This window comes from Erythranthe guttata, chromosome 13 (genome assembly GCF_056151865.1).
Source record: "Erythranthe guttata isolate IM_541 chromosome 13, IM_541, whole genome shotgun sequence".
Classification (NCBI taxonomy): Eukaryota; Viridiplantae; Streptophyta; class Magnoliopsida; order Lamiales; family Phrymaceae; genus Erythranthe; species Erythranthe guttata.
This window is the reverse complement of record NC_142545.1, coordinates 1175536-1202912: the sequence shown is the minus strand read 5'-3', so window position 1 is coordinate 1202912 and position 27377 is coordinate 1175536. Positions and strand designations below refer to the sequence as shown.

Here is a 27377-nt window from a genome sequence, read left to right as displayed (position 1 = left end):
TTTATTTATATTTTGGTCTTGCACGAAATAAGGTCTTGCGCTTAGAAATTTTGAGATTGACCGATTTAAATATAACTTTCATAATAATTTTAAAAATATAAAATATATTGTGCAATAGCTGCTGCATGCAATGATTACTCCAATAACAGCTTTGGATAGAATAATTTATATATAGATTTATAATTAATATGCATGAAATAGTCTTCTCTAACTTTAAATTAGAAGAAATTGGAAGCAAGCCCACACAAACTAAACGGCTTCTAAAAATAGCAAAGACAAGGTGCACTGTTTTTGCGAGATTCCGGATAAAGTAGACCGACTATTAGAATAATCCCATGGTAATTTCCAGCTGGAATTTGAATATTTTTCTTATTCTTAATTGAAATGTTTCATTTTTTTAAATTTATTTTTGTAGTAATTTAGGTGTAAGAATTTTTATTTTTATTTTGAAAGTTAGGTGTATGATTTTTGTTTCATAATAGATCATGTCTTAGTATTCCAAAATGAATAATCCTCCATGCGTGTTCAAATTAATTGTTGCTTTGGAGAATTTTTTTTGTTTCATGTATGTTATCTGTACAATAATTACTATTTTATCAATTTTGCCCTCACACCTCTTAAGTAATTGGAAGAAAGTTAATGTAAATAAAATTAATATTCTGGCTATTTTAGTAATACTACATATTGTTTTTTTCTAAAATTTATGCATATTTATTAAGTTTCTTAATATGTGCGCAACAACCCAAATCGACACTTATTTTGAGACGGAAGGAGTATTTTTTAAGGTGCAAAGTGAGTTCGAACTTGCTATACTTACTATTAGTCCATTTGTAATTTGCTATAGCATGATCGAATATGGATTGAGCCGTGAATCGATATGTGGTCAACAAACCGATTAGACTATGGATGGTTGACCTCAAACCCTCAACCGGTTATTTGATAGTATGATTAAATTTGCAATTAACGTAAACCAACCGTTACACATTTTCTTTAACAACCATGATCTTATTAAATGACCATTATCGAAGGTCGATTCATCGACAATTCAATCATTCAATTAAAAAAAAGTTAACGTTAGTCGAAATTTGAACCTAGGGGTGTAAACGAGCCGAGCTCGAGCCGAGCTCGCCTCTTTTGGCTGGCTCGAGCTCGAGCTCGAGTTATTTTGTCGAGCTCGAGCTCGTCGAGCTCCTCTTTTTTTGGCTCGAGCTCGAGCTCGTGTTAATTTTGTCGAGCTCGAGCTCGTGTTAATTTTGTCGAGCTCGAGCTCGAGCTCGAGCCCATTGTCTTTTTTTTTTTTTTTTCTTTTTAAATATTTTTTTAATTATTATTTTATTATTAAATATTATTTAAAAAAATAAAAAATAAAAACTAAATTGTAATTATATATATTTTTAATATTTGTATTTATTTCTATAATATTTTACATTATTATACATTATTTAAATAAAAATAACATATAAAAATAAAAAAATAATAATAAATCCGGCTCGCGAGCCGGCTCGCGAGCTCATGAACAAATGAAAACCGGCTCGAGCTCGGCTCGTCAGAAAGCTCGAGCTCGCGAGCTCGAGCTCGAGCTCGAAAATCTCGAGTCCGAGTTCGAGCTTTTTATGAGCCGGCTCTTCGAGCTCACGAGTCGGCTCGGCTCGTTTACACCCCTATTTGAACCACTCAATTGATCGATATGTTTAGTTGCACATCTTTGATAGTCCTTACAATTAAGAGTCGGGATAAGTCAAAACCCATGAACCGACGTTTTTTAATATGTTTACCTGAGAACTTCCGATTTTTTAATCACGATCGGGCCTACTAGTATTGTCATGCCCGCGAGACAACCTTAAGAGTATTTATTTTTAAGAAAATATTGTAAATTAAAGATATGTCTACTATTCTTATTGTAAATATAATTAATTAAGATACCAATACTAAAACAAAATAATAATAATGTGATTGTATTTGATATGTTAAGGATGATAAATACGATTATTCTAGAACATTACTAGTTAGAAGCAAGACCAAATGAAATGTAAACAATTTTATATTGATCAAATAACACAAATTATGATCAACACAAAACTTCCAAAAGAGAGTTTCAAACACATTCTTAAACCAAATGAACAAACATGCTACTTGGTTGGAATAATACAACATTCTAATAATACAACATAATGCCTTAATGGGGAAAGTCTTTCATGAACTAACACAAACAATCTAAGACTAACAAATCCTACAAATCCAACTTAAAATAGACAAAATTTAAAAGACAAATCTTTCAAATCTCTGTCCACCTAAATTTGAAAATCTCCAATATATTGCATATATAGTACCAACTTTAGTAAATACTAGGCATGTTGTTCCACATGAAGGATCCTCCAAAGTTCCAATCTTGATTCGCTGCGCCATTCGAGTTTGCAACCGGGTTGTACTGCGGAGCAACAAGTTGACTTTCTACCGCCCCGTTTGAACCATCGGTCAAACATGGCGATTCATTGCCAATTTCTTCGTCCCAATTTGGAATCGGCACGGATAATGGGAAATTATCTAGAAGGTTCAATAAATCATCGTCCATAGAAGAGCCGCCTTCTCCGGAGGCCTTATTTTCCGCCTCTGCGACAAGCCACGTGTTATAAAAAAACGTGTAACAACGTATTGAAATGCATCGAAATATTCAAAATAAATTAGGTCGTAATAAAAGACTTCAATCGAGACTTATTGGATTGTACGATAGTAAATCGCGTCACGTTTATTTTATGGGTTTATCGCATGCCGACCCCTTGTATTTCTCTCTACTTATTTAGAAAACATTCCATGTTATTTTATTAGCAAAAACCCTAATAATTCAAATCTTCTAGCAAACCACCCCTTTAAATGTACTTTTTAGAGGGTTATGTGCTATAATAAATGCTTTATAATTTGATGGGTTTTTTTGCTAATATTTATAACACATAGATCTTTTTAGCAATTGGGTATAGGGACACTAAATCAATTTAGGAATAACAACATTTATTTCAATTAAATACATAATTCACAATTAGAACTTAATAAATATTGGGAAATTCTATGCTACACCCCATTATTAACACCAGATGATTGTTAACCGTAGATTTACACATAATCACACACACCCATATGTATGTGTGTTTAGTACTGGATGATTATTTAACCTCATCCGTGGTTAACAAATACCCGATGTAAATAACCCGATGCAGCATATAACTTTCCAATATTTATGCATCAATTCAACTAAAAAATATTTTCATCAAATCATATATGGAAGAAAGAGTGCATACCTTCATCAAAACCAAAGGCATCTGCATTAGCATGCAAATTTCCATCTTCTGCAATGAAAGAATCCTCTGTTTTTCCAGCCAAAGCTTGAGATTCACCCAATAAATCCTCCAACAAACCACTCTTTTTATTACACCGTTCGAAGCCCGTTTCAACCTCGTAATAATCCTCGGCACAGTCACTCGAACCTGGCGTCGTAGTCGTCATAACAAAGTCGCTTGAAGAAGCCACTGGAGATTGGATTGAAGGCAGCCCGAATACACCCATGTCAGGGCCCGAATTAATACCGTATAAGTTTAAAGAATTATTATATTGAAGATTAAACGAGGGCTTTGGCAAAGGCGCGTGGTTGAAAAACGGGGCGGCGGAAAGAGTTGGCGAAGAAAACGAAGAATTCGAGGCCGATAAAGATAGGGATATGCTGCCGTTATTGTTGTCGTTGTAGAGCTTCATTTGGTTGTTGATGTATGGAGTGTTGTAGTTAGCCTGGTTTTGTGGGGAGGTGAACATTTCGTAGAAACTTAACGGGTTTGGGTTCGGGTTCGGGTTCGGGTTTGGGATCGGGTTCGGGCTTGGGTTCGGGTTTGGGAGATGGGCTGAGACTAAGTATGAAGATAGTGGTGGTGGTGGTGAAGAGTTGAGTTGCTGCTTGTGTTGATTTTCGTGAGGGTAAATTGGTAATCCTGCACGTTGGCGCCGCTTCAGTCTTGTGTTCCAATAGTTCTTGATTTCATTGTCTGTTCTTCCAGGTATCTGTATGTATTTATGTATATATATATATACACATGTGAAGAAATTAGTGAATAATTAAGACCTAATTCAACTGAATACAAACAGAGTTATATATATAATTAGATATATATACACACAACTGTCATTTTCAGGTAAACAGATAACAAACAAATGTCAGGATTTCAGAATCAATCTACGACAACTGAATAAAAACAGGGTTATGCAGAGAGAGAGAGAGAGAGAGAGAGAGAGAGAGAGAGAGAGAGAGAGAGAGAGAGAGAGAGAGAGAGAGAGAGAGAGAGAGAGAGAGAGAGAGAGAGAGAGAGAGAGAGAGAGAGAGAGAGAGAGAGAGAGAGAGAGAGAGAGAGAGAGAGAAAGAGAGAGAGCAAAGACCTGAGAAGCCATGCGAGCCCATTTGTTGCCATACTTGGCATGAAGTTCGACGATGAGTTTCTCTTCATCGGCAGAGAAAGCACCTTTCTTAAGATTAGGCCTCAAATGATTAGCCCATCGGAGCCGACAGCTCTTCCCGCATCTCGAAAGCCCCGAATTCCTCTGGACAGCATTCCAATTCCCCTCGCCGTGATTTTTTACGTATTCGATTAAGGTCGAGTCCTCGTTCGATGTCCACGGCCCTTTCTTCAGCCCATTTCTGCTCTTCACAGCTGCTATTGGTGTTTCTCTTAAACCTCCTCCACAACCATTTCGTGCCATAACACTTAGTTTTTTTTTCCTTTTTTTTTTTCTTGTTTTTTGGGTTTCCAATGGGAAGAAATGATGAACAAATTAAGAAGAGGTGTAAGGATTAGAGAGATGGAGGTTTGGAGATGGAGGAGAGAGAAGAAATGTAAGAGAGAGAGAGAGAGAGAGAGAGAGAGAGAGAGAGAGAGAGAGAGAGAGAGAGAGAGAGAGAGAGGATCAAAAGTTGAGTAAGGGAAAATGGGGGCTGTGAGAATTTATAGGTGAAGCCTTGTAAATAGGCCCCGGGATGAATGCTCCTCCATTATGCAATGTGTTTTTCAATATTATGTCAAATGATTTTCTTTTTTTTTTTTTTTTTTTTTTTTTTTTTTTTTTTTTTGTCTTAACATATATCATTGTATTTGCAAGTTTTGTATGAATATATGATTCCCTTTTTTTTTTGCTCTCCTCAATAGAATTGTGACATTTTTCGTGGCGGTATTCGGTGTGTGTCGTTTACGATGGGATTTTGACAACTTTCACGTAAATTGTGCAGCGCGTGTTCAAAATTCACTTCTGGAAATTCCGTGTTTTATTTTACTTACCTTTTATTGGTAGAGTGTAATGATTTCACTTGACGCTTTATGTTGTCGATGGCACCAAATTGATTTTAAATTGTTGCATTGTGTTCGTTGGCGCGGACGATTTAATGGGATGAAGGAAATTTCGTTTAGGATTAAATATATTTTAGCCACATTTGCTACTATATGATAATTATGTTACATAGCGATCCTATCATACTATTGGAGAAAATCATAAAATTGACATTTTTTTCTATTCAAATAATCTGCGGCCAACCATATAAGTTCACGAAATATATAAACATATACTCTCGTGTAATAACTTTCAAATTATAGAGGGATGTAAACAATACTAATTTCAAAAATTGACATTTAATTGGAGGGAACAAGAACAAACATAAAAGCACTCTAATATCTATCTATGTATTAAATCTATCATTTCTCTGTAACTTCTGTTACAAATTATAGTGCAAAATGAATAACCATCACTACAAATATATTTTGTTGCATAAACTTTAAACTATGTTCACCAATTTGGGCCTATGCATTTATCATCTTTAATACTGAGGCCCAATGTTGTATGGGTATTAGGTTGTGACTCGGCCCCGGCCCAATATTTGAGCTTTACTCATGATGTTGTACCAAAAGGCGAAATCTCTATCCCAGGGTCCATCTCTTAGCCCGATAAATATTTGATGGATAAATGTAAATCATGACGACTTAACGGCCCGTTAAGGTAGTGAAACCGGACCCGGTGCCCATAAGGAACCAATCCTCATTAGAGTTGAAATTCCTACACTGCAACTGCCAGGATTCGATCATAGGACCTTGTACCAACTTACCACCTCCGAAACGTTGAGCTATACCCATGCGGGAGCTTTACTCATCGTGAAAGAACAAGAAGGAGACATAAAGAAAGGAATTGCAGAATCTCATTTCCCATTGATTTTCTCTTGTGTACAGGCCCGGTTATGAGGGAAGAGAAGACGACCAAGGCGGTTGCCTAGGCCCCGATTCTTTTAAGAATTTTAGGGGCCCCCAATTCTAAAAAATTAGTCCTTATGTATTATTATTTGTTGTCGTTGATAATATATATATTTAAGGGCCCTTATTATTAAACAAATTATAACCATACAAATAATTTACACTTATTTTTAAAGTATTCTAAAATATAAATTAAGAATTCAAATCAAAATTTTCATAGTAAAAGATTTAATCTTTCTTTTTGTTTATGGTCCTTTTTTTTCTAGTAGTACGAGTAATCATAACTCTATTATTTGAAATGCTAACTAACATATATTAATTTTGTCTAATTTATTTGTTTCTTAGATGTTATTAATTTTTATAGTTTTGTTTGATCTTAAAATATTCTCCCGTACAATATATGATGCACTTATTTTTGTATTTTAGATGTTTTTAATCTTTATAATTTTGTTTTGTTCCAAGATTAAAAAAATTAAGTATTTTTCGATAATATTTTATAAATATGAGGTTTTTGCCCCCTAAGTGTTTTAGTTATAGAGTTTAGCCCCATAATTGTTTTGTTTAATTAGTTCATACTCTTTCATAAATATATTAGATTTATTTTATATTTAGCATTGCAGTAAAAAATATTATGTTTAAAACCCTATAGATATTTTTACCAAAATTTGGCATTTTTTTTCCTGAATACCTCTAAAAAAATTGGGGGCGACGCCCCGAACCCCCAAATATTTAACCTACACAACCATATTATTTCCAAAAAAAAATAAAGAAAAAACCATCGTTGCCCCTACTAGGGGCCCCAATTTCAACAAGGTCTACGAAGTTTGCCTTGGGCCCCCAAAATATCCTAGGAACGTGCCTGCTTGAGTACGGTTAAGTGAGGAACCATTGATAGAGGCTTAGTTAGGATATCTGCTATTTGATCTTTGCTGGATAGAGCGATTTACAAAATATGCAAATCACCACCCTAGTTTTTAAGAGGAAAATCACCACTGAGCACTACATCAACACCTAAAATAGGAGAAATTAGATAGTACATCTGGTTATTTATAGTGGGTGGATTCGAACTGTAAATCTATATGCAATCACATACACACGCCTGTGTATATGCTTTAGTTATTTAATCAAATATACGGTTCAAATCCATCCAATGCAAATAACCAAGTGTAGCATCTAACTCTCCCCCAATATAGACCACAAGTTACTACACAAGTCATCGATGATCAAATCAGACAATTAGAAGACAACAATTCAAATTATCGAAGAACAGAAACAAGCCTTGGTATTCTTGCTTTGTTCATTTCTTCAACACATGATTAACCATCGGTTAGAGCAGTAGTCGATGTAACTGATATTTAGCTGCTCATAGATTCATTGTACACAAATTAGACCACTAAACTTAGTAACGAGATTAAAGAAACTAATAATTAACGGCCAAGTTATAAATAAGACTACAAATATAGATAACTCCATGAACACCAGCCTCAATTTTCTTTTAGCATTGAATTTGTCTTCAGGCCATCTGTTAGAGCAGAATTTGACATAAGAGACGCCTTCAATATGCTTAAACCCTGCACCAAAAACCAATATCGACGCACAAGTTAACATATATTTAAACGAAAGGGTAAATTACACACACCCCCCTGAGGTAAGCTTAAATAACTGTAAGGTCCCTGTGGTATCGATAATTACACTCAGCCCCCTGAAACGTAGTCAGAAACTCTAATGGGATAATGAATTGGATACGTTATTCCGATAGGGTTCTAACGGACTATTGGTTTCAGAAAGTGGTGGAGACAACAAAGAGCTATGGGTGATTTAAGAAATGTTCGGGAATGTTCGGGGAGCCATGTTACCCCATAGCTCTTTGTTGTCTTCACCACTTTCTGAAACCAATAGTCCGTTAGAACCCTATCGGAATAACGTATCCAATTCATTATCCCATTAGAGTTTCTGACTACGTTTCAGGGGGCTAAGTGTAATTATCGATACCACAGGGACCTTACAGTTATTTAAGCTTACCTCAGGGGGGTGTGTGTAATTTACCCTAAACGAAATATAAAAGACATCATATAAAAGTTGATCAATACATTCACATTACCTCTTGTAATCCAATATGCACCTCAACTTCTTTTGCATCAGACAAAGGGACCTTCATCTCATTTAGAATAGAAAGAGTCGAGTACATGCACAGAGGAGTGACGATTAAATCGTCAGTGACCATATACATTGTCGGTCCACCTTCTCTAACATAACTTCCCATTCCTCCCGAAAACTCAACAGCAAGACCATCTCTTACCTCATTCCAAATGCTCTCCGATATCCATTCTGTATCACGGGCTACGCCTTGGTGGTAATACATTGTAGGAGCAATTTCTTCACTCAGAGGTAAAATCGTGGTTTTGGACATATGACCATGAGGCAGCGTAGGATTGATAAGCCTGCAGCTTTTTGTATCTAGATTCCTCATATACTTGTCCCCGTTAATATTTTCTAGGCTTGTGTACAAATATTTTCTCGACTCCTCCTAACGGGATGGTCAGAAAAACTAAAAAGGAAATCAATAAAATCCTCCTCGATCGCATTGAGCAAACAATAACTCATTGGTGGATTTCTGCACCATCAATTTCAAAATCATCTTCTTAGAGTTTGAAGAAGTTGTTGCTTCTTTCTCCGTGCCGTGAAATAGAACTCGGCCTGCGGGAGGTTTTTCTTCGGAATAGTACTTCCGGTTTTCACCGAGTATGATGTCAGACAATGGAGTACTCGATAGCAACGACCCTTTCAGCAAATCAATAACCTAATGCAAAAAAGAATATACATAACGCAAAATTTATTACGCTCTTTTAAGTTGTAAGCATATTTGCTCGACACCTTCACTCCCAGCTAGAAGACTTTGAAATTTTATGTTTTTGGACGAAATTTTAGGAAGAAAAGTGTATTTAGGACTAAATTTAAAGAAAAAAAAAAAGAACGGTACGGTAAGGAGGGGACTTCTTCGACCCTACACCCGGTGATAAACATCAGGTGGGTCTTCTGCTGCCACATGTTCTTCTTTGTATTTTACACCTTTAGGGATTTTAGAAAAATAAAAAAAAAGGACACGTGGCAGCAGAAGACCCACCCGGCATTTATCACCGGGTGTAGGGTCGAAGGAGCCGTAAGGAGGGTTGATTGGGGGAGTTACATGTTGCAACTGGTTGTTTACACCGGATGGATTTGAATCGTAAATGTGATTAAATAACTACCCATTAAGCACATATACACGCGGGAGTGTGGGTGTGTGGTTACGTGTAGATCTACAGTTAGCATCGTCACATTATTAAATAACTATCCAATAAGTACGCATACACGCGAGAGTGTTGGTGTGTGATTATGTGTAGATCTACAGCATCATCACATACAAAAGAAAAAAAATAACTACTTTATTAATTGTGTATAATATATGAACCGAAAGAGTAGTTATACTTAAAAAAAAAAATTATTGAAACACGATCAGGATAAACTCACCTTATTGAACCCAAAAGCCACATTCCTTAGCTGGGCTTCATCCATATCTGTAATTCCAAGAAGGGATTTTTATGCAAAAGTCTCCAACCAAGCATGTTTATTATTATATGTTTAGGGGACATATCTCTTTCACCAATAAGTCCATCCATTTAATATTTATTATAACTAAAGGAAAAATTTATGTATATCCCAATATTACCCTCAATCATTTATACCCAATTCTTAATTGTAACCCCAATTAATCAATTTTGTCCATAAAAGTTCAATTTTGACCACACAAATTCAATTTTGACTTTTTTTTGGAGTATAATTTAATATGCTCCAATTTCATCCTTAACTTAATTTAATCTCAATTTGACCCCAAATTTCACAAATTATTAAATTTTGACCCAAAACTTTTTTTTTCAAAAACTTTTTTTTGCCGCCGGATTCCGGCGTTGACTTTTTTAATTTTTTTTTTCTTTCTTCCGGATTTTTTCGCCGGTTTCCAGCGTTGACCGGCGGTCAACGCCGGTCTCCGGCGTTAATTTTTTTTTTTTTTTTTTTTTTGCTTTTTTCTTTTTTTTTTTTTTTTCTTTTCTTCCGGATTTTTTCGCCGGTTTCCGGTGGTCTCTTTTTTTAGTGTTTTTTTAAGTTTTTTTTTTTGTTTGGTTTGTTTTGTTTTTCCACGTCCGCCGCTAAACGTTGACCGTAGTTGTGCTGTCACTGACAGTAAATTAACGTAATTGTACTGCCGTTGACATTACATTTATGTAATTGTGGTGCCGTTGACAGTAAATTAATGCAATATTATATTTTTTTATTTTTTTTGATTTGTTGACAAGTCAACGTAATTATATTACTGTCGTTGACAGTAAAATAACTGTAAACACAATAATATTACTGTCAACAACATCAATATTATTATTTTTTTTGGGTTTTTGTTTTGTTTGAGTTATTCACGGAGTAACGTATTAATATTACTGTCTATTATTGTAATATTACTGTAAACACAATAATATTACTGTGGTTGACGGTAATATTACTGTTGTTATAGTAATATTCATGTCAGCCACATCAATATTATTATTTTGTTTGGATTTTTTGTTTGTTTGAGCTATTCACGGAGTAACGTAATAATATTACTGTCTACTATTGTAATATTACTGTTGCTATAGTAATATTACTGTTGCTATAGTAATATTACTGTCACTCACAGTAATATTAATTCTTTTGGTTTTTTTTATTTTGTTTACATTTGTTGAACGGACAACATAGTAATATTACTTTATTATACAATAATAATGAATTTTGTTGTGTTAATATTAATGTGCTAGAGATTAATATAGCAATATCACTGTGTTAAACTATAGTTTAGTTAATTTTACTGTGTTTAACAGTAATATAGTTAATATTACTGTCATTCACAGCAATATTGTTGTTTAAATGGAAATAAAAGTTACAGAAAAAAAAAAAAAAAAAAAATTTAAAAAGTCAACGCCGGAGACCGGTGTTGACCGCCGGTCAACGCCGGAATCCGGAAAAAAAATCCGGAAGAAAGAAAAAAAAAATAAATAAATAAAAAAAATAAATAAAAAGTCAACGCCGGAGACCGGCGTTGACCGCCGGTCAACGCCGGAATCCGGAAGAAAGAAAAAAAAAATAATAATAATTTTTTTTTTTAAAAGTCAGCGCCGGAGACCGGCGGAAAAAAAAAGTTTTTTAAAAAAAAAATTTTGTGAAAAAAAAAAAGTTTTGGGTCAAAATTGAATAATTTGTGAAATTTGGGGTCAAATTGAAGTTAAATTAAGTTAAGGATGAAATTGGAGCATATTAAAGTAAGAGGGGTTATTTTAGTCCTTTACAAAAATCTGGACCATGTGTGGACTTATTGGTAAAGGAGATTATTGTCTGGATCTCTTTATGAATAAGTACCCACTGATGAACTTATTTGTAATATGCCCTTCCAAGAATGCTCAAAGTTTCCATTACAGATCCTTCCACACTAGGCACCATTTGCAAATCATCAGAAATTAAGAAATACGCTCCATTTCTCGTAAAAACTCCTCCATCATCGTAGCCCGAGTCCAAATTAGTCGTATTATATAATTCTCTTGGAACTGGTTGCCCACAATCGCATACAGCAATATCATAGTACATGCATATATTTGACTCTCTAGAGCTGACACAGTCCAAGTCTTGACAAGCATAGTATTTGCAGGGCTTTGTGTCGTTAATATTGTGTTTCAGCTTACGGTATTCAGCTTCGAGTGAGCTTCTTGGATTGAGAAGCGTCATCTTAACACCTTCCGTCGAGAAATGGCGACTGGGGAGATTCGATAGGCCGTTGTACAAACTTGTTAAGCTTCCGATATTGACTTCTTCGTATTGATTCTCGAGAAGTCTAATTATCGTCCCCAATGGCAACGTTAGGAAACTTAATAAAACATCTGCGAAATTGCTGTCGATTTCTGCGAATAGCACTTTGGTTGCATGTTTGTTTATCACAACTTTCAAAGTGAATTCAACTTCTTCCTTAGTATGGGACATTGTGCTTTACTTTTGAATTGCTTCAAAAATATGTATTGAGAAATTTGAGATCGACAGTATAATTATAAAAAGGGTAAATTCCACTTTACCCCCTCGTACTCTACCCGAGAGTCACTTAACCCCCTCGTACTCTCAATTTTCTCGATGTACCCCCCCCCCCCTTACTTGTACAATTTCCCAATACAGCCTTCTCCGTCAAATTTTTTCAATTTTGACTAACGCCGTTTGGTCAACTCTGTAATTTACAAAATTGCCACTGCCTAAACATCGTTTCTTCTCCCGTCAACATTATCGTTTCTTCTTCTTCCACCACTCCCCCTTACAAGATATCCCCAAATTGAAGCCCTAACTCATAAAAAATCAAGACCCATATTTCAAGGGGTGTTTGGATGCCCGAATCGGGCGTTCGAACACCCCATGGGCGCCCGACTTGGGCGTTCAGCTCATAATGTGCGAAAAAAAAAGCCCCTACAATTCGATTTGTCTTTTAACATGAAATTGGTTCTGTAATCGACATGGGCAATGCATATTATACATAAAATAGTCGAAATTACCTAAAAAATCGAAGCCCAACCGTTCTTGAAGCTTGAATTCAAAATTTCGAATTTTTCTTTGCTATTTGCGGTTTGTGAGGTTTTGGTAGAATTTTCGGTTTTAGAGAGATAAACAATTTTGGTTATGAACCGCAAATAACAAATTATTAACTGCAAATAGCATTTCACTACATATATCAGAGAATTATCAGCCAATTGTTATGTCAACCAACTGTTGAGACAAATACTGTCAAGACATGCTAACTGTTACGGCAGTTGATAGAAAATTTCTTCACAGAGAACCATGTAATCTCTAATTACGTTTGTATGATGAGTACAACTAAAAAAAAAAACAGAATAAATAATACAAAAAATAACGTAGTTCGGCCAAGAGCAACGCCTATTACATCCACCAGGAAATGGAGCACTGCTTTTATTAATCAAACACCACCAATTATAGAGAATAATAAAGCACAAAAGATCAGTCCTACACTATCTTCCTCTCTAGTGTATCTCTATTTTCTTTCTCAAGCTCTCTGACTTGTACTTACATAATTGTCACTCACCAAATAATTACAGAAATGCAGCTCATCATTCATCAAGTAATTATAGAACTGACATGCACCAAGTAATTACAGCACTCCCACTCTACACTACTTACAAAACTATCATTCAACAAGTAATTACTGAACTGTCACTCAACAATAATTACAGAACTGTCACTTATCACTCATAAGTAATTACAGGAAATGTCAGTTCGCAATAATTACATATTTCTCACTCATCAACTAATTAAAGAACTACCCACTCAACAACAATTATAGAACTGTTACACAAATAATTACAGAACGACCATTTAACCGTAATTACAGAACTACCACTCACTAAGTAATTACAAAATTACACTCAACATGTAAATACAATGTTGCAGCTTACTAAGTAATTACAAAACTACCACTCAACAGATAATTACAAAACTGTCACTAACCAAGTAATTATAAAACTACCACTCAAAAATAAATAAAGAGCTACCACTCATCAAGTATTTATAGAATTGCCACTCAGCCAGTAATTATAAAAGTGTCACTTAACAGTAATAACAGAAATGTAACTGAACAAATAATTACAAAAATACCATTCAATTGTACTTACATAAATAATTATAGAGTTGCCAATCACCAAATAATTACATAAATACCAAGTAATTACAGAACTGACACTCAACAAATCAGGATGCACCAAGTAATTATAGAGTTGCCAATCACCAAATAATTACATAAATACCATTCGACATAGTAAATACAGAACTGCTAGTATTAATATTATCATTAGTATTAGTATCAATATTAGTATTAGTAATATGAGTAGTATTAGCATTAGTATTATTATTTATGTTGATATTAGTAATGGTATTGCTATATGCATCAATATTAGTATTGGTATTGCTATATGTATCAATATTAATATTCGTATAAGTATTATTAGTATTAGCATTACTAGTATTAATATTTGTAGGAATAGTATTAATAGAAACAGTATTAGTATTAGTATCGGTATTGCTTGAAAGATTAATCAGTTTAAGAGGATGTAAACTTTTTATGTACTGGGTATGTACTCGGCCTCCGAACCCTTCCATTGTACTACTACATGATCAAATTTTGTTATGAAGTTATTTGAAAATTTTATTTTATTTCAAAGATTTTAATTATCAAATATTCATAGGTAACTTAAAAAAAACGTCCATAATAAATTTTCACCAATATCTACTTTAAAAGATACTAGTAATCGTGACTTGTGTGTTGCACCTGATCGCATTCAGAAATGAAAAAAAATAATTATTAAATAAATTGTAATACAAATTGTAATAAAAAAATTATCGAATAATTTTAAAATATTTAGGGTAAAATTCATTTTGCACCCCTGTACTATGATAAATATATCGTTTACCCCCCTGAAGTATTGAAAACATCAAATACCCCCCTGCCGTTAGTTTTTTTCTTCTAATTTCGTTAGTCAAACCCTTTGACCGACTATTGCAAAGAAATGTTGGCTTTTTTGTAACGAAAATACCCCACAAAATTTCTATATATAGATTTCAGGGCTTTTAGTTTTCATTTTTTGTGGGTTTTGTGCCGTTAGTTTTCCTATATATAGAATTTTTTTGGGGTATTTTCATTAAAAAAAAAGCCAACATTTCTTTGCAATAGTCGGTCAAAGTGTTTGACTAACGGAATTAGAAGAAAAAAACTAACGGCAGGGGGGTGTTTGATGTTTTCAATACTTCAGGGGGGTAAACGATACATTTATCATAGTACAGGGGTGCAAAATGAATTTTACCCAAATATTTATATGTGAAATTTAAATTACACTGGTATTACATCATTTCACTTGTTCCATAAACTCATTTCATCGAGTCACATAATATATACGCTTTCAATTGACCAAACAATTAACCAATGATTAGACAAATGATGAAAAAGGCCACGTTACAATTATTCAGACCAAGGCAACAAAGGCTTAGCTCTAGTGTTCTTGCTTAGGTTGTTTCTTTAACATGGGATTATTCATCAGACTTTCCGTTAGAGCAGAAGTTGATGTAAGAGATGCTTTCAATATGCTCAAAGCCTGCACCCAAAATATGAATCTCAACAAGTGAATAGTGCATATAGATGAAATAAACATATCGAAGTTCAATCGATCAAACTATACATACCTCTTGCAGTCCAAATTGCACCTCGACTTCTTTGACATCAGATAAAGGGATTTTCATCTCGTCCAGAATCGAAAGACTAGAGGTCATACTCAGAGGAGTCACAGTTAAATCATCACTCACCGCATACATCGTTAGTCCTTGTTTAACATAATTTCCCTCGCCTTTGTAATAGTGCATATCATGAATTTGTCCACCACCTCGACCGGAATAAGACAACCATTCTTTTTTCTGTTTGAAGTCTTGATGGTAATATACAAGAGTTTGTTCACTCAATGGAAGAATCTGGTTTGCCGAGATATTACCGCTTGGTACCTTCGGATCCGTTATCCTGTTTCTCATATCTCTAGTGGCCATATACTTATCATCAATATCTGCTATGCTGTTGTATAAATTGTCTATACTCTTAAGACGAGTTTTACCGCCCAAAAGGCACTCAACTCCTCCTATGGGAATGATGAGCAAACTAAATAGGAAATCTACGAAATCATCCCCAGCTTGCGCAAACAATAACTTATTGTTCGATTTTTGCAACATCAATCTCAAAATCATCTTCTTAGAGTTGGACGTTTCTTCTTTTTTCCTCTCGTCCGGTTCAAATTTTCGTTTGCCTCCAAATTCAATTCCCCGTCTTTTTTTGAGTATGATGTCAGATAGTGGAGTTCTTGAGAGTAAGGATCCCTTGAGCAAATCCATAATCTAAGGCACAAAGGATTATTAACAGAGTAGAACCTCGATAAATTAATAACCTCGCACAAATAATAATTTCTTGCAGTCCCGATTCAGTGAAAACATACTAATATATTAGCTCGATAATTTAATATTTAGCCAAATTAATAGAAACTGTATTAATTTAGATAGCATTAAAAAAAAAAATTGATTGTTATTAATACGAAGAAACTAATTACCTCGTTAAATCCAAAAGTCACAGTCCTTAGCTCAGCGCCACCAGTGTCAGTAATACCAAGATTTGCGAGAGTTTGCATAATGGATACAGTCACACTCGGCACCATTCTCAGATCATCAGAGATCACGAAAGTAGTTTTCTTGGTGGCGAAAACTTCTCCAGCAACTTCAGACTCCTCTAATAAACAAACTTTCCTGTTCAGACTTTTTCCACAACGGCATGTAGCCGTAAAATAATTGGCCATACTTTGCTTAGACCGTCGATATTCGCAGTTCCATTCTTCGCAAGAAAAGTAACTGACGGCCCGAGGACGTCTGACCATATCAATTTTCAGTCGTAACCGTTCGGCCTCAAAGGAGCTTCTTGGGTTGAGTAGCAACTTCTTAGCAGCCTCTGTTTCGAAATGATCAATGTCCAGATTCGATAAGCCGTCGTACAAAGTGGTTAAGCTTCCAATATTAACACGTGTCTCTTCATCTTCTCCATAGTGGTTCCTCAGAACTCTTATAACTGTTCCCAATGGCATTGTCAGAAAGCTAATTAAAACATCCGCAAAATCGCTGTCGATTTCTGCAAATAGTACTTTGGTTTTCTGTTTATTTATCATTACTTTCAATGTGAACTCAACATCCTCGTTTGTGCCATACATTCTGCTAATTACTTTGGCTGTACAAAATACAAGAAACTTAATTTATCAGAATTAAAGAGTTTTATTTATAATAAAGATAACAAGAATTTCTGCCATTTCTTATAAATAAATAATGCCTGAATTGAAAACCAAGAGTCTGTTGTGTCCTACCGAATTCAAGGGCTCCAGGGGGTCTGACTACCGGTAGAGACCTTCCATTTCCCCAGATATTCAAACGGTTATCATTCATCACTGTCAATTGGAACATCTCATTAGTTAGTGCTCGTTTCTTTTCCTCTCTTTTTCTTAAAATAATTAGGGCAACCACCCCTGAGTTATGGCCAAATTACGAAAAAATCCCTTTTTGTTTGGATAATTACATCCTTACAGGCCACCCCTCATTTTAAATATTTTTATATAAAGTTTATGTAATTTGGTTATTTACCGAACCAAATCGTATATTCAGTTCGATAACGGTATGAAATGTTGGCGTACTGAAATTTCGGTTCGATTTTACCAATTTACCATCCCTATATTTACCTCTTGAGGGGTACTCGCATAAGATAATACATAGTTGATGGGTGGGTGGCTATAATTACCCAAACAAGAGGGGGTTTCGTAATTTGACTATAACTCAGGGGTTGCCGTAATTTGCCCAAATAATTATAATAAAAAAATTCTAAATAAAGAAAATGATCAGTAATTTATTTTTTTAATAATTATTTATATGAATTTATTATTTATTTTTTGAAGCTATATGAATTTGTTACTTAATTTATATTTATTATATTTAAAATTAAATTGAAAAATTAGCAAAAATAAATAAATAAAAAGTTTGTGAGAGCTCGGGCTCGACTCATCAGAGTGCTCGAGCTCAAGGTTGAAAATTATGAGTTCGAGTTCGAATTTTTGTCAAGTCGGCTCACCTCATTTACACTCCAAACTGGTAGAGTAGTTTTGACGACGTCGTCCAGTTTCCCTAATTTCATCCATTTCTCATCATCATTTATTCTTCTCACCTGATCGATTCAAGCCCCAGAAATCCATCGCGGAAGAGCTCACTCAATATCGGTACTTTTGTGTGTGTGTGTGTGTGTGTGTGTGTGTTCATTCTGATTTTCATGTGATTCCGATCCGAGAAATTTCCGATTTTGGATAACAAAATTTCATTCTGGTTTCCGAAATTCCGATTTTCAATTTATTACGATTTTTTTGGATCAGAATTGGAAATATATATTCCAATCCGAAATAATTTCTGATATTTTTTTCCGAAAAATGTAAAACGATAATAGTAGTGTGTAGCAACAAATTTCTTATCTGCTCTGCGATATAAACAAACAAGAAAGACTTGCACAAAAATAATTTATTGAATTAAAATAAAATATTGCGGGTTACAGTCTGTCACGTGTCTATTTTTGTATTTTATTTTTCGTATTTTATAATATAATATATATCTCGTTTAGAAAAATATAAAAAAACTTGTAGGGGTTTAAGAAAAATATAAAAAATGACACGTGACAGCAGAAGACCTATCCGGAGTTTATCACTGGGTGTAGGGTCAAATAAGCCATTAAATTTGTGATTTATTAAAGGGAAAATTGCACTTTGACCCCTAAAAAATGCCTTTTATGCACGTTTCCCTCCCAAAATACAAAACTAGATTGTCCCCTTTTGAAATATACAACTCGGTGCACTTTGCCCCAAATGTGTATTTCTGGTCTAATTCTTGCCCGATTTGAGTAATGGGGAAGGGTAATTTTGTCCTTTAAGGCTATAAATGTTATTTGCCCTTTTTCCGCGCTGATATGCCTAATTGGGCCAACCCAATGGGCCTCCAATTTCTTTACCTACTGGGCTACGAGCCCAATATCGAAGACTAATATCACCGAGACCCAAACACCTTCAAGTAAGGCTTGGGCCCAACAAAACAAACCCAACCCAATAAACGACATATAAATAGAGGTTTTACTCATTTTATTAAGGTACGTCCTATTAACTGAGCAATACTATAACATGTATTCTCTGGACTATTTCTATGATCAGCACGTCTGACTTGAGCGTCGGAGGGGTTTCCGCCGGATCAACCCCCAACTTAGTTCATGTGTTCTATGATCGCAGGTACCTCAGGATCATCAAGTTGTCAAGCTACTGATCCGCTTTGCTCTCCCAGTTCGTTTTCTACACTACCCCAGGTGATCTAAGTAATTAGCATCATCATTTTGGCGCCGTCTGTGGGAACGATGCAAACCAGATCACGTAGCCAACAAGATCCTCCTGAGGCGTCTGCTCGGAGAGAAAGCAAACGACCTCCCACCTCGTGGAGGCTCTGGCTTACCACCTCCTCCACATCCTATGGATCCGCCTCGCGAGGTTCAGGTGATCTCCCCTCGGGACCCACCACTCGCCGATCCACCACTCCATGCTCCTCGAATGGTTCAAATAACCGAGGATGCGCTTCAACGCATGATAGCAGAAGCTTCAACTCGGGCTGCCACTGAATCAGTGGCACCATATATCGCCACGATGGGAGCAGATGCTCCCAACGCGATACCAGCATCTGCTCCACATGTGGAGCCACCTATGGCACCACCGTCATCGACTCCCTGGGGGCTTACATCTGCCCCCAAAATATTTCGCTCGCCAAGGGTTATCGACTCCCTGGGGGCTTACATCGCCCCCAAAATATTTCGTTCGCCAAGGGTTATCGACTCCCTGGGGGCTTGCATCGCCCCCAAAATATTTCGTTCGCCAAGGGTTATCGACTCCCTGGGGGCTTACATCTGCCCCCAAAATATTTCGTTCGCCGAGGGTTATTGACTCCCTGGGGGTTCACATCGCCCCCAAAACATTTCATTCGTCATAGCAGGAGCCAACGCTCCTCCTCGTGAGGCCCCACTGGGTCCTCAACATGATCAATTTCTACTTACTTCTCGAACGGTTCAGATAACCGAAGAAGACCTTCAGCGTATGATCACGGAAGATTCAACTCGTGCTGCCACTGAATCAGTGGCACCATATATTGCCAAGGTTGGGCATCTCACCCCAGATGTCCGTGATCGCCTCATCCTAAATGGGGGGCTATCCCATCCTAAAGTTGGGCATCTCATCTCAAGGGTGGTACATCCACTTACCTTTCAACCCCAAGGGGTTTCACATCCCATCAAGTGTTTCACGTCCCTACTTCAAAAACAGAAAAAAGGGTCAGACGCGCACGCGCGAACCAATGTTACAACCGTGCGCATACACCTCAGACCATAGGTCTCGAGCGCCTCATCCTACAGTGGGCAGTTATCCCCATCCTAAGGTTGGGCATCACCCTTACCTTTCAACCCTAAGTGGATTCACATCACATCAAAAAAGACGAGTATAATCTCCCTACTCAAAAAATAGAACATCCCCAAGGGGGTGCACATCCCATCTCAAGGAACGAGGATAATTTCCCTACTCAAAAAATAGAACATCCCCAAGGGGGTGCACATCCCACCTCAAGGAACGAGGATAATCTCCCTACTCAAAAAATAGAACATCCCCAAGGGGGTGCACATCCCATCTCAAGGAATGAGGATAATCTCCCTACTCAAAAAATAGAACATCCCCAAGGGGGTGCACATCCCATCTCAAGGAATGAGGATAATCTCCTTATTCAAAAAATAGAACATCCCCAAGGGGGTGAATATCAACCAAAAAAAAAAAAAAAAAAAAAAGAAGATGAAAAAACAGAAGAAGAAAGAAAAAGAAAAAATAAGAAGATGAAAAAGGAGAAGAAGAAAGAAGAAGAAAGAAAAAGAAAAAAGAAGAAGATGAAAAAATAGAAGAAAAAAGAAGATGATGAAAAAAGAGAAGATGAAGAAAGAAGATGAAAAAATACAAGAACAAGAAGAAGGAAAAAAAGAGTAAAAAAAGAATAATAAGAAGAAGAAAGAAAGAAAGAAGAAAAAAAAAAAATCGATCACGATTCCCGAGGCAGCCACGGGCACGATTCCCGAGGCGCGCGCGGCACGATTCCCGAGGCAGCCACGGGCACGATTCCCGAGGCAGCGCGCGGGCACGCTTCCCGAGGCGCGCGCGGCACGCTTCCCGATGCAAAAAAAAAGTAATCGGTCACGATTCCCGAGGCAGCCACGGGCACGATTCCCGAGGCAGCGCGCAGGCACGCTTCCCGATGCAAAAAAAAAAATCGGGCACGATTCCCGAGGCAGCACGCGGGCACGTTTCTGAGGCGCACATGGCGCGATTCCCGAGGCAGCCACGAGCACGATTCTCGAGTCAGCGCGCGGGTACGCTTCCCGAGGTGCGCACGGGCACGATTCTAGAGGCAGCCACGGGCACGCTTCCCGAGGCAAAAAAAATCAAAAAAAAAAAAAAAAAAAAAAAAAAGGGCGGAGCGCGTACACAACGCCAGACGCGCGACCCCATGCGCGCGCGTTCTCACAGCGCGCTACCTTCTACTTTGGAGCGCGCACAACTCCCGCTATTCTCCACCAAATTGCGCGAACTCTCCAGCGCGCCTCACTAAATCGCGCACGCTCTCTTACGGACAAATAAAAATTATCATTTCTCCACACCACGCCAGCGAATAACGGTACACTATAGCACCAATCTACTCTCGACACGATCCGGTACCTTTTTCGACTAGGCTACCACATCGAATCGAGAGTGGGGGGCTTGCGAGACAAACCCGCCGCGAGACAACTCCCACGAGGAGCAAACTCGCTCGGCCCTACACACCCGTTGCGAGACAACTCCCACGAGGAGCCAACTCCCTCGGATCTCAATACCACAGCGAGACAACTCCCACGAGGAGACCACTCGCTCCATCCTATAACATGTTGCGAGGTAACTCCCACGAGGAGCCAACTCCCTCGGGTCTCATAACCACAGCGAGATAACTCCCACGAGGAGACCACTCGCTCTGTCCCACAATTCGCAGCGAGACAACTCCTACGAGGAGCCAACTCACCCGATACTACAACCCGTAGCGAGACAACTCCCACGAGGATCCAACTCGCTCGGTACTACAACCGGCAGCAATACAACTCCCACGAGGAGATAACTTGCTCAGTCATATAAACCGTTGCGAGGCAACTCCCACGAGGAGTCAACTCCCTCGGGTCTACGAACCCACAGCGAGATAACTCCTACAAGGAGACCACTCGCTCCATCCTACGACCCGCAGCGAGGCAACTCCCACGAGGAGCCAACTCGCTCGGTACTACGACCCGCAGCGAGGTAACTCCCACGAGGAGCCAACTCGCTCGGTACTACGAACCCGTAGCGAGACAACTCCCACGAGGAGCCAACTCGCTCGGTACCACAACCCGCAGCGAGACAACTCCCACGAGGAGCCAACTCGCTCGATACTACAAATCCATTGCAAGGCAACTCCCACATACAACCACCTCGCTCGATAATAAGACTCGCTGCGAGACAACTCCCACGAGGAGACAACTCGCTCAGGGCAACCTCAATCCGCACGCTCCTCAATCGCGCGTCATCCAATGCTCCTACAACTTCGCTGCAAGACAACTCTCTTGAAGAGACAACTCGCTCGCATTAATGCACTACATAATCGCCAACTCAAGTTAGCACGATTACAACCCTAGAAACACTTAGAGATATTATGAGAATCTATATAGCCTGGCCAGCTTGATTACTCAAAATTTATCTACTTGTTTTCGATGGGTCCTTCATTAAAACGTGGCCACGGTCCAAACATACTTACGACCCACGATTGTTGTGCATCATAAACTGTATTTTTACACAAAACAAGTACAAACTAGAGCACATTCCACGAAATATAGATGATTATGTTGAATTTGACACCATAAAGATGGAGATGTAAGAATAAATCATAGTTGAGGGGGTTAGATGTAATTATCCAAACAAGAGGGATTTTTTCGTAAATTAACCACACCTCAGGAGGTGGATGTAATTTACCCAAAATATTATTTACAAAATAGAAAATCTAATATATATTTAACTATTTTATTTTCTTGCTACACCTGGTTATTTACACTTACACAGGGTGGACTTGAAGTTTGAACCATATATCTACGATATCACAAACACATCCATGTGTATTTACACTAGGGTGTGAACGAGTAAATACAAGCCAATTTTGGCAGACTCGAGCTCGATGTCACGGCCCGCTAGTTTTGACCCAACCCCTTGCCGATTTCCCTTGGGTTGGGGAGGTTATAAAGAGTCCAAGATGTAGCCCAAGTAGGGTTAGGCCCAAGTTGGCCCAATTGTATAGTGGTAGGTAGAGCCATTTTTGGTAGGTAGAGGTAGGTGGTGGTAGGTAGAGACAATCAAGGGATTGTTCCACTCCCATCCGTTAGATCATATCGATCTCCACCGTCCATTGAGGAGGTGGTCTTGTATAAATAGAGGTAGGGTCCTCATTTGTAATCATTCAACATATCCAACACACATTCAAGAAATCCAACAATAAAGTACTCTTCTACCAACTCTCTTGTCTTCTACTTTCTTTCTTCGTTTCCATCACTTAAGCATTCGAGCAACACATTCGGGAGAGGCTAACTTAGCTATCGCGAGGGGCGAGAAGGAGCTAAGGCCGCACGGTTCTTTGTTGAGGGAACAAGTCCGTGACAAGTGGTATCAGAGCCCGGCTAAGGGCTTTGTGTTGATCGAATTCTCAACGATGGCGAACGTTGAAGATATCTCGTACGTGACCGAGGGACGTGGCAGGGAGGCCCACGTGAACAACAAGAAGAAGAGGGACCACAGCAAGGCTCGTGGGGAGAGTACCGGTAATGAGGCCGTGCTAGCGGATCATGGCGAAAGACTCGAGAGGCTCGAGATTAATGTCGCCATAGCGGAGCTTAGCGAACGATTCGAGAAGCTCGAGCACGATACGGAAGTGTTGGAGAATCACGTCGCCGAGCAACTCGATTTGTCTAGAGACAATGAGGCGTTGCGGGAGGAACGGTTGGATCGATTGGAGGCCATCATCCAATCCCTCCAAGAGAGCATCGAGGGGATGCGCGACGACTTGGCCTTGTGCAAAAAGGCCGCCGCTAACGGTAGCGTTGGTGCTACTTCGAGTCCAAGGGTGGACTGCCCGAAGCCAACGGGATTCAATGGCGTAAGGGACGCCAAGGAAGTCGAGAACTTCCTATGGAGGATGGAGCAATATTTCGAGGGTATCGGTCTAGTCGACGAGACGACCAAGGTAAAAACTTCTTCCCTTTACCTTTCCGATACGGCAATGTTGTGGTGGCGTAGGAAGCACGCCGATATCGAGAAAGGCATTTGCCGAATCGATACTTGGGAAGAGTTCAAGAGGGAACTCAAGCGACACTTCTACCCGGAGAACGTCGTCTATGAGGCTCGAAGGAAGTTGAGGGAACTCAAGCAACGAAGTTCAATCCGCGAGTACGTGACGGAGTTCACCACCCTCACCCTTCAAATTCCCAACCTCTCCGAGGAGGACCTTCTTTTCCACTTCACCGATGGGTTACAAGGCTGGGCCAAGCAAGAACTCCACCGACGAGACATCAAATCCGTCGATGAGGCTATTGCCGCCGCCGAGTCTTTAACCGAGTATCAACCGAGAGAGCCGTTGCGAAAAGAGAAGTGGAACCCGACTAAAGGCGGAGAAGAGAGACGGGACAATCATAGTCGGGACTATCGAGACAACCGAGACCCAAGGCGAGCGTCAACCTCGAGGGGAGGAGACAAGCCATCCTCACACCAACAACTTGAAGAGAAGAAGAGATCGTTTGTGCCTAAGGGAGGATGCTTCGTGTGCAAGGGGCCGCACGCGATGAGTCAATGTCCCAAGATGGGGTCATTGTCGGCACTCTTACAACAACAAGAGACCGAGCAAGGCACAAACGAGGAGCTAGGCAACATGGGATCGCTCCAACTTCTGAGCGCCTTAAAGGGTAATCCGATGCCGGCAACATTGAGCAAGGGGCTGATGTACGTGGAGGCCCGCATCAACGGTACCCCAGCAAAGGTGATGGTGGACACGGGAACGACCCACAACTTCATCACCGAGGACGAGGCCAAGAGGGTTGGCCTACGGTGGACTAGACGAGACGGTTGGCTCAAGGCCGTTAACGCTAAGGCACAACCGCTCAACGGTGTAGCACGAGACGCGGAGCTACACTTAGGCACTTGGAAGGGCCAAGTGGACTTTTCGATAGCACCGATGGATGACTTCAAGGTGGTGCTAGGCATGGATTTCTTCCGCAAGGTAATGGCTATCCCTATGCCTTGTTTCAATTCGGTTTGCATTTTAGAGAAGGGGACACCTTGCATGGTGCCGGCCACCAGCGGCCCCACCAAGGAAGAAAGCACGCAACCAAGGCAACTGTCAGCCATACAAGTTGCCAAGGGAGTTCGACGGGGCGAGCCGACATTCTTAGCCGCTTTAAAGGAGGAAAGCCCGCCCAACGACAAAGAGGAGGACGTGCCACCGATCATCCAAACCGTCTTGGAGGCCAATCAAGACGTAATGCCACCGAATTTGCCCAACAAGCTTTCACCTAGGAGGGAGGTGGACCACGCTATCGAGTTGGAGCCGGGAGCCAAGCCACCCGCCATGGCTCCTTATCGCATGTCACCGCCGGAGCTTGAGGAGCTCCGAAAACAACTTAACGAGCTGGTCGAGACGGGGAAGATCCGACCATCGAAGGCACCTTATGGCGCACCGGTCTTATTCCAAAAGAAGCACGATGGTTCTTTGAGGATGTGCGTGAACTACCGGGCGCTAAACAAGGTAACCATTAAGAACAAGTACCCTATTCCCTTGATAGCCGATTTGTTCGATAGGCTTGGTAAAGCCAAGATATACACGAAGATGGATTTGAAAAAGGGCTATTACCAAGTTCGCATTGCCGAAGGGGACGAGCCAAAGACAACGTGCATCACTCGATACGGTTCTTACGAGTGGCTTGTCATGCCGTTCGGGTTAACCAATGCCCCGGCAACATTTTGCACCCTCATGAACAAGATTTTCCATCCATACTTAGATCGGTTCGTGGTGGTCTACTTGGACGACATCGTCGTTTATAGCAATACCATGGAGGAGCATGTCAACCACCTTCACACCGTCTTCCAAGTACTTCGCGAAAACGAGTTGTTCGTGAAGAAGGAGAAGTGCGAGTTTGCCAAGGAGGAGGTCCAATTCTTGGGGCATATTATCGGACACGGGCGACTCCAAATGGATGGAGCGAAGATCAAGGCTATCACCGAGTGGGAACCGCCGACGAAGGTAACCGAGTTACGATCTTTTCTTGGTCTAATCAATTATTACCGGCGGTTCATAAAAGGGTACTCGGCACGAGCGGCGCCACTAACCGACTTACTCAAGAAGAACAAGACGTGGGAGTGGCCCGACTCATGCCAACGGGCGTTCGAGGACTTAAAGGCAGCGGTGAGCCAAGAGCCGGTCCTCGCCTTACCGGACTTTGGGAAGTCGTTCGAGTTGCACACGGACGCTTCCGACTTTGCAATTGGAGGGGTCTTGATGCAAGAGGGGCATCCGATCGCCTTCGAGAGCCGAAAGCTCAACGAGACGGAACGGCGCTACACGGTCCAAGAGAAGGAGATGACCGCCATCATCCATTGCCTTCGAGTATGGCGGCACTATCTATTAGGCGCACCGTTCGTGGTCAAGACCGACAACATTGCCACGAGTTACTTCCAAACGCAAAAGAAGCTCTCGCCAAAGCAAGCACGGTGGCAAGACTTTTTAGCGGAGTTCGACTACGTTTTGGAGTACAAACCGGGGAAGGCAAACGTTGTGGCCGATGCTTTGAGTAGAAAGGCCGAACTCGCAGCGATTAGCTCGACAAGGGGAAACTTGGCCGACATGATCCGAGAAGGGCTCGAACATGATCCAATCGCCAAGGAGCTAATTCGACTTGTCAAGGAGGGCAATTTCAAGATCGTCCCCACTGGTTCGAGGCAACGAGGACGTCGCCGGATTAGGCGGGGGAGGATGTCACGGCCCGCTAGTTTTGACCCAACCCCTTGCCGATTTCCCTTGGGTTGGGGAGGTTATAAAGAGTCCAAGATGTAGCCCAAGTAGGGTTAGGCCCAAGTTGGCCCAATTGTATAGTGGTAGGTAGAGCCATTTTTGGTAGGTAGAGGTAGGTGGTGGTAGGTAGAGACAATCAAGGGATTGTTCCACTCCCATCCGTTAGATCATATCGATCTCCACCGTCCATTGAGGAGGTGGTCTTGTATAAATAGAGGTAGGGTCCTCATTTGTAATCATTCAACATATCCAACACACATTCAAGAAATCCAACAATAA

The 27377-nt window shown here is 39.5% G+C and overlaps 4 protein-coding genes across 4 annotated transcripts; 1 reads left to right on the top strand and 3 right to left on the bottom strand.

The window, feature by feature from the left end:
• Positions 1–2037: 2037 nt before the first annotated feature.
• On the bottom strand, positions 2038–4780 carry LOC105961739 (uncharacterized). The gene is made up of 3 exons (XM_012985993.2): positions 4417–4780; positions 3294–4044; positions 2038–2610 (listed from the first exon to the last, which is right to left on the bottom strand). Exons 1-3 carry the CDS (start codon positions 4735–4737, stop codon positions 2336–2338), a joined length of 1347 nt encoding a protein of 448 aa, XP_012841447.2. The 5' UTR covers positions 4738–4780; the 3' UTR covers positions 2038–2335.
• A 6925-nt stretch (positions 4781–11705) lies between these two features.
• Positions 11706–12308, bottom strand: LOC105961720 (uncharacterized). The gene has a single exon (XM_088811795.1). It carries the CDS (start codon positions 12306–12308, stop codon positions 11706–11708), a length of 603 nt encoding a protein of 200 aa, XP_088667921.1.
• A 3056-nt stretch (positions 12309–15364) lies between these two features.
• LOC148765578 (uncharacterized) lies at positions 15365–17336 on the bottom strand. The gene is made up of 4 exons (XM_088811794.1): positions 17237–17336; positions 16460–17124; positions 15555–16250; positions 15365–15466 (listed from the first exon to the last, which is right to left on the bottom strand). The coding sequence occupies exons 1-4, from the start codon at positions 17334–17336 to the stop codon at positions 15365–15367; spliced, it is 1563 nt and encodes a 520-aa protein (XP_088667920.1).
• A 5884-nt stretch (positions 17337–23220) lies between these two features.
• On the top strand, positions 23221–27140 carry LOC148765577 (uncharacterized). The gene has a single exon (XM_088811793.1). It carries the CDS (start codon positions 23751–23753, stop codon positions 27138–27140), a length of 3390 nt encoding a protein of 1129 aa, XP_088667919.1. The 5' UTR covers positions 23221–23750.
• Positions 27141–27377: the final 237 nt, after the last annotated feature.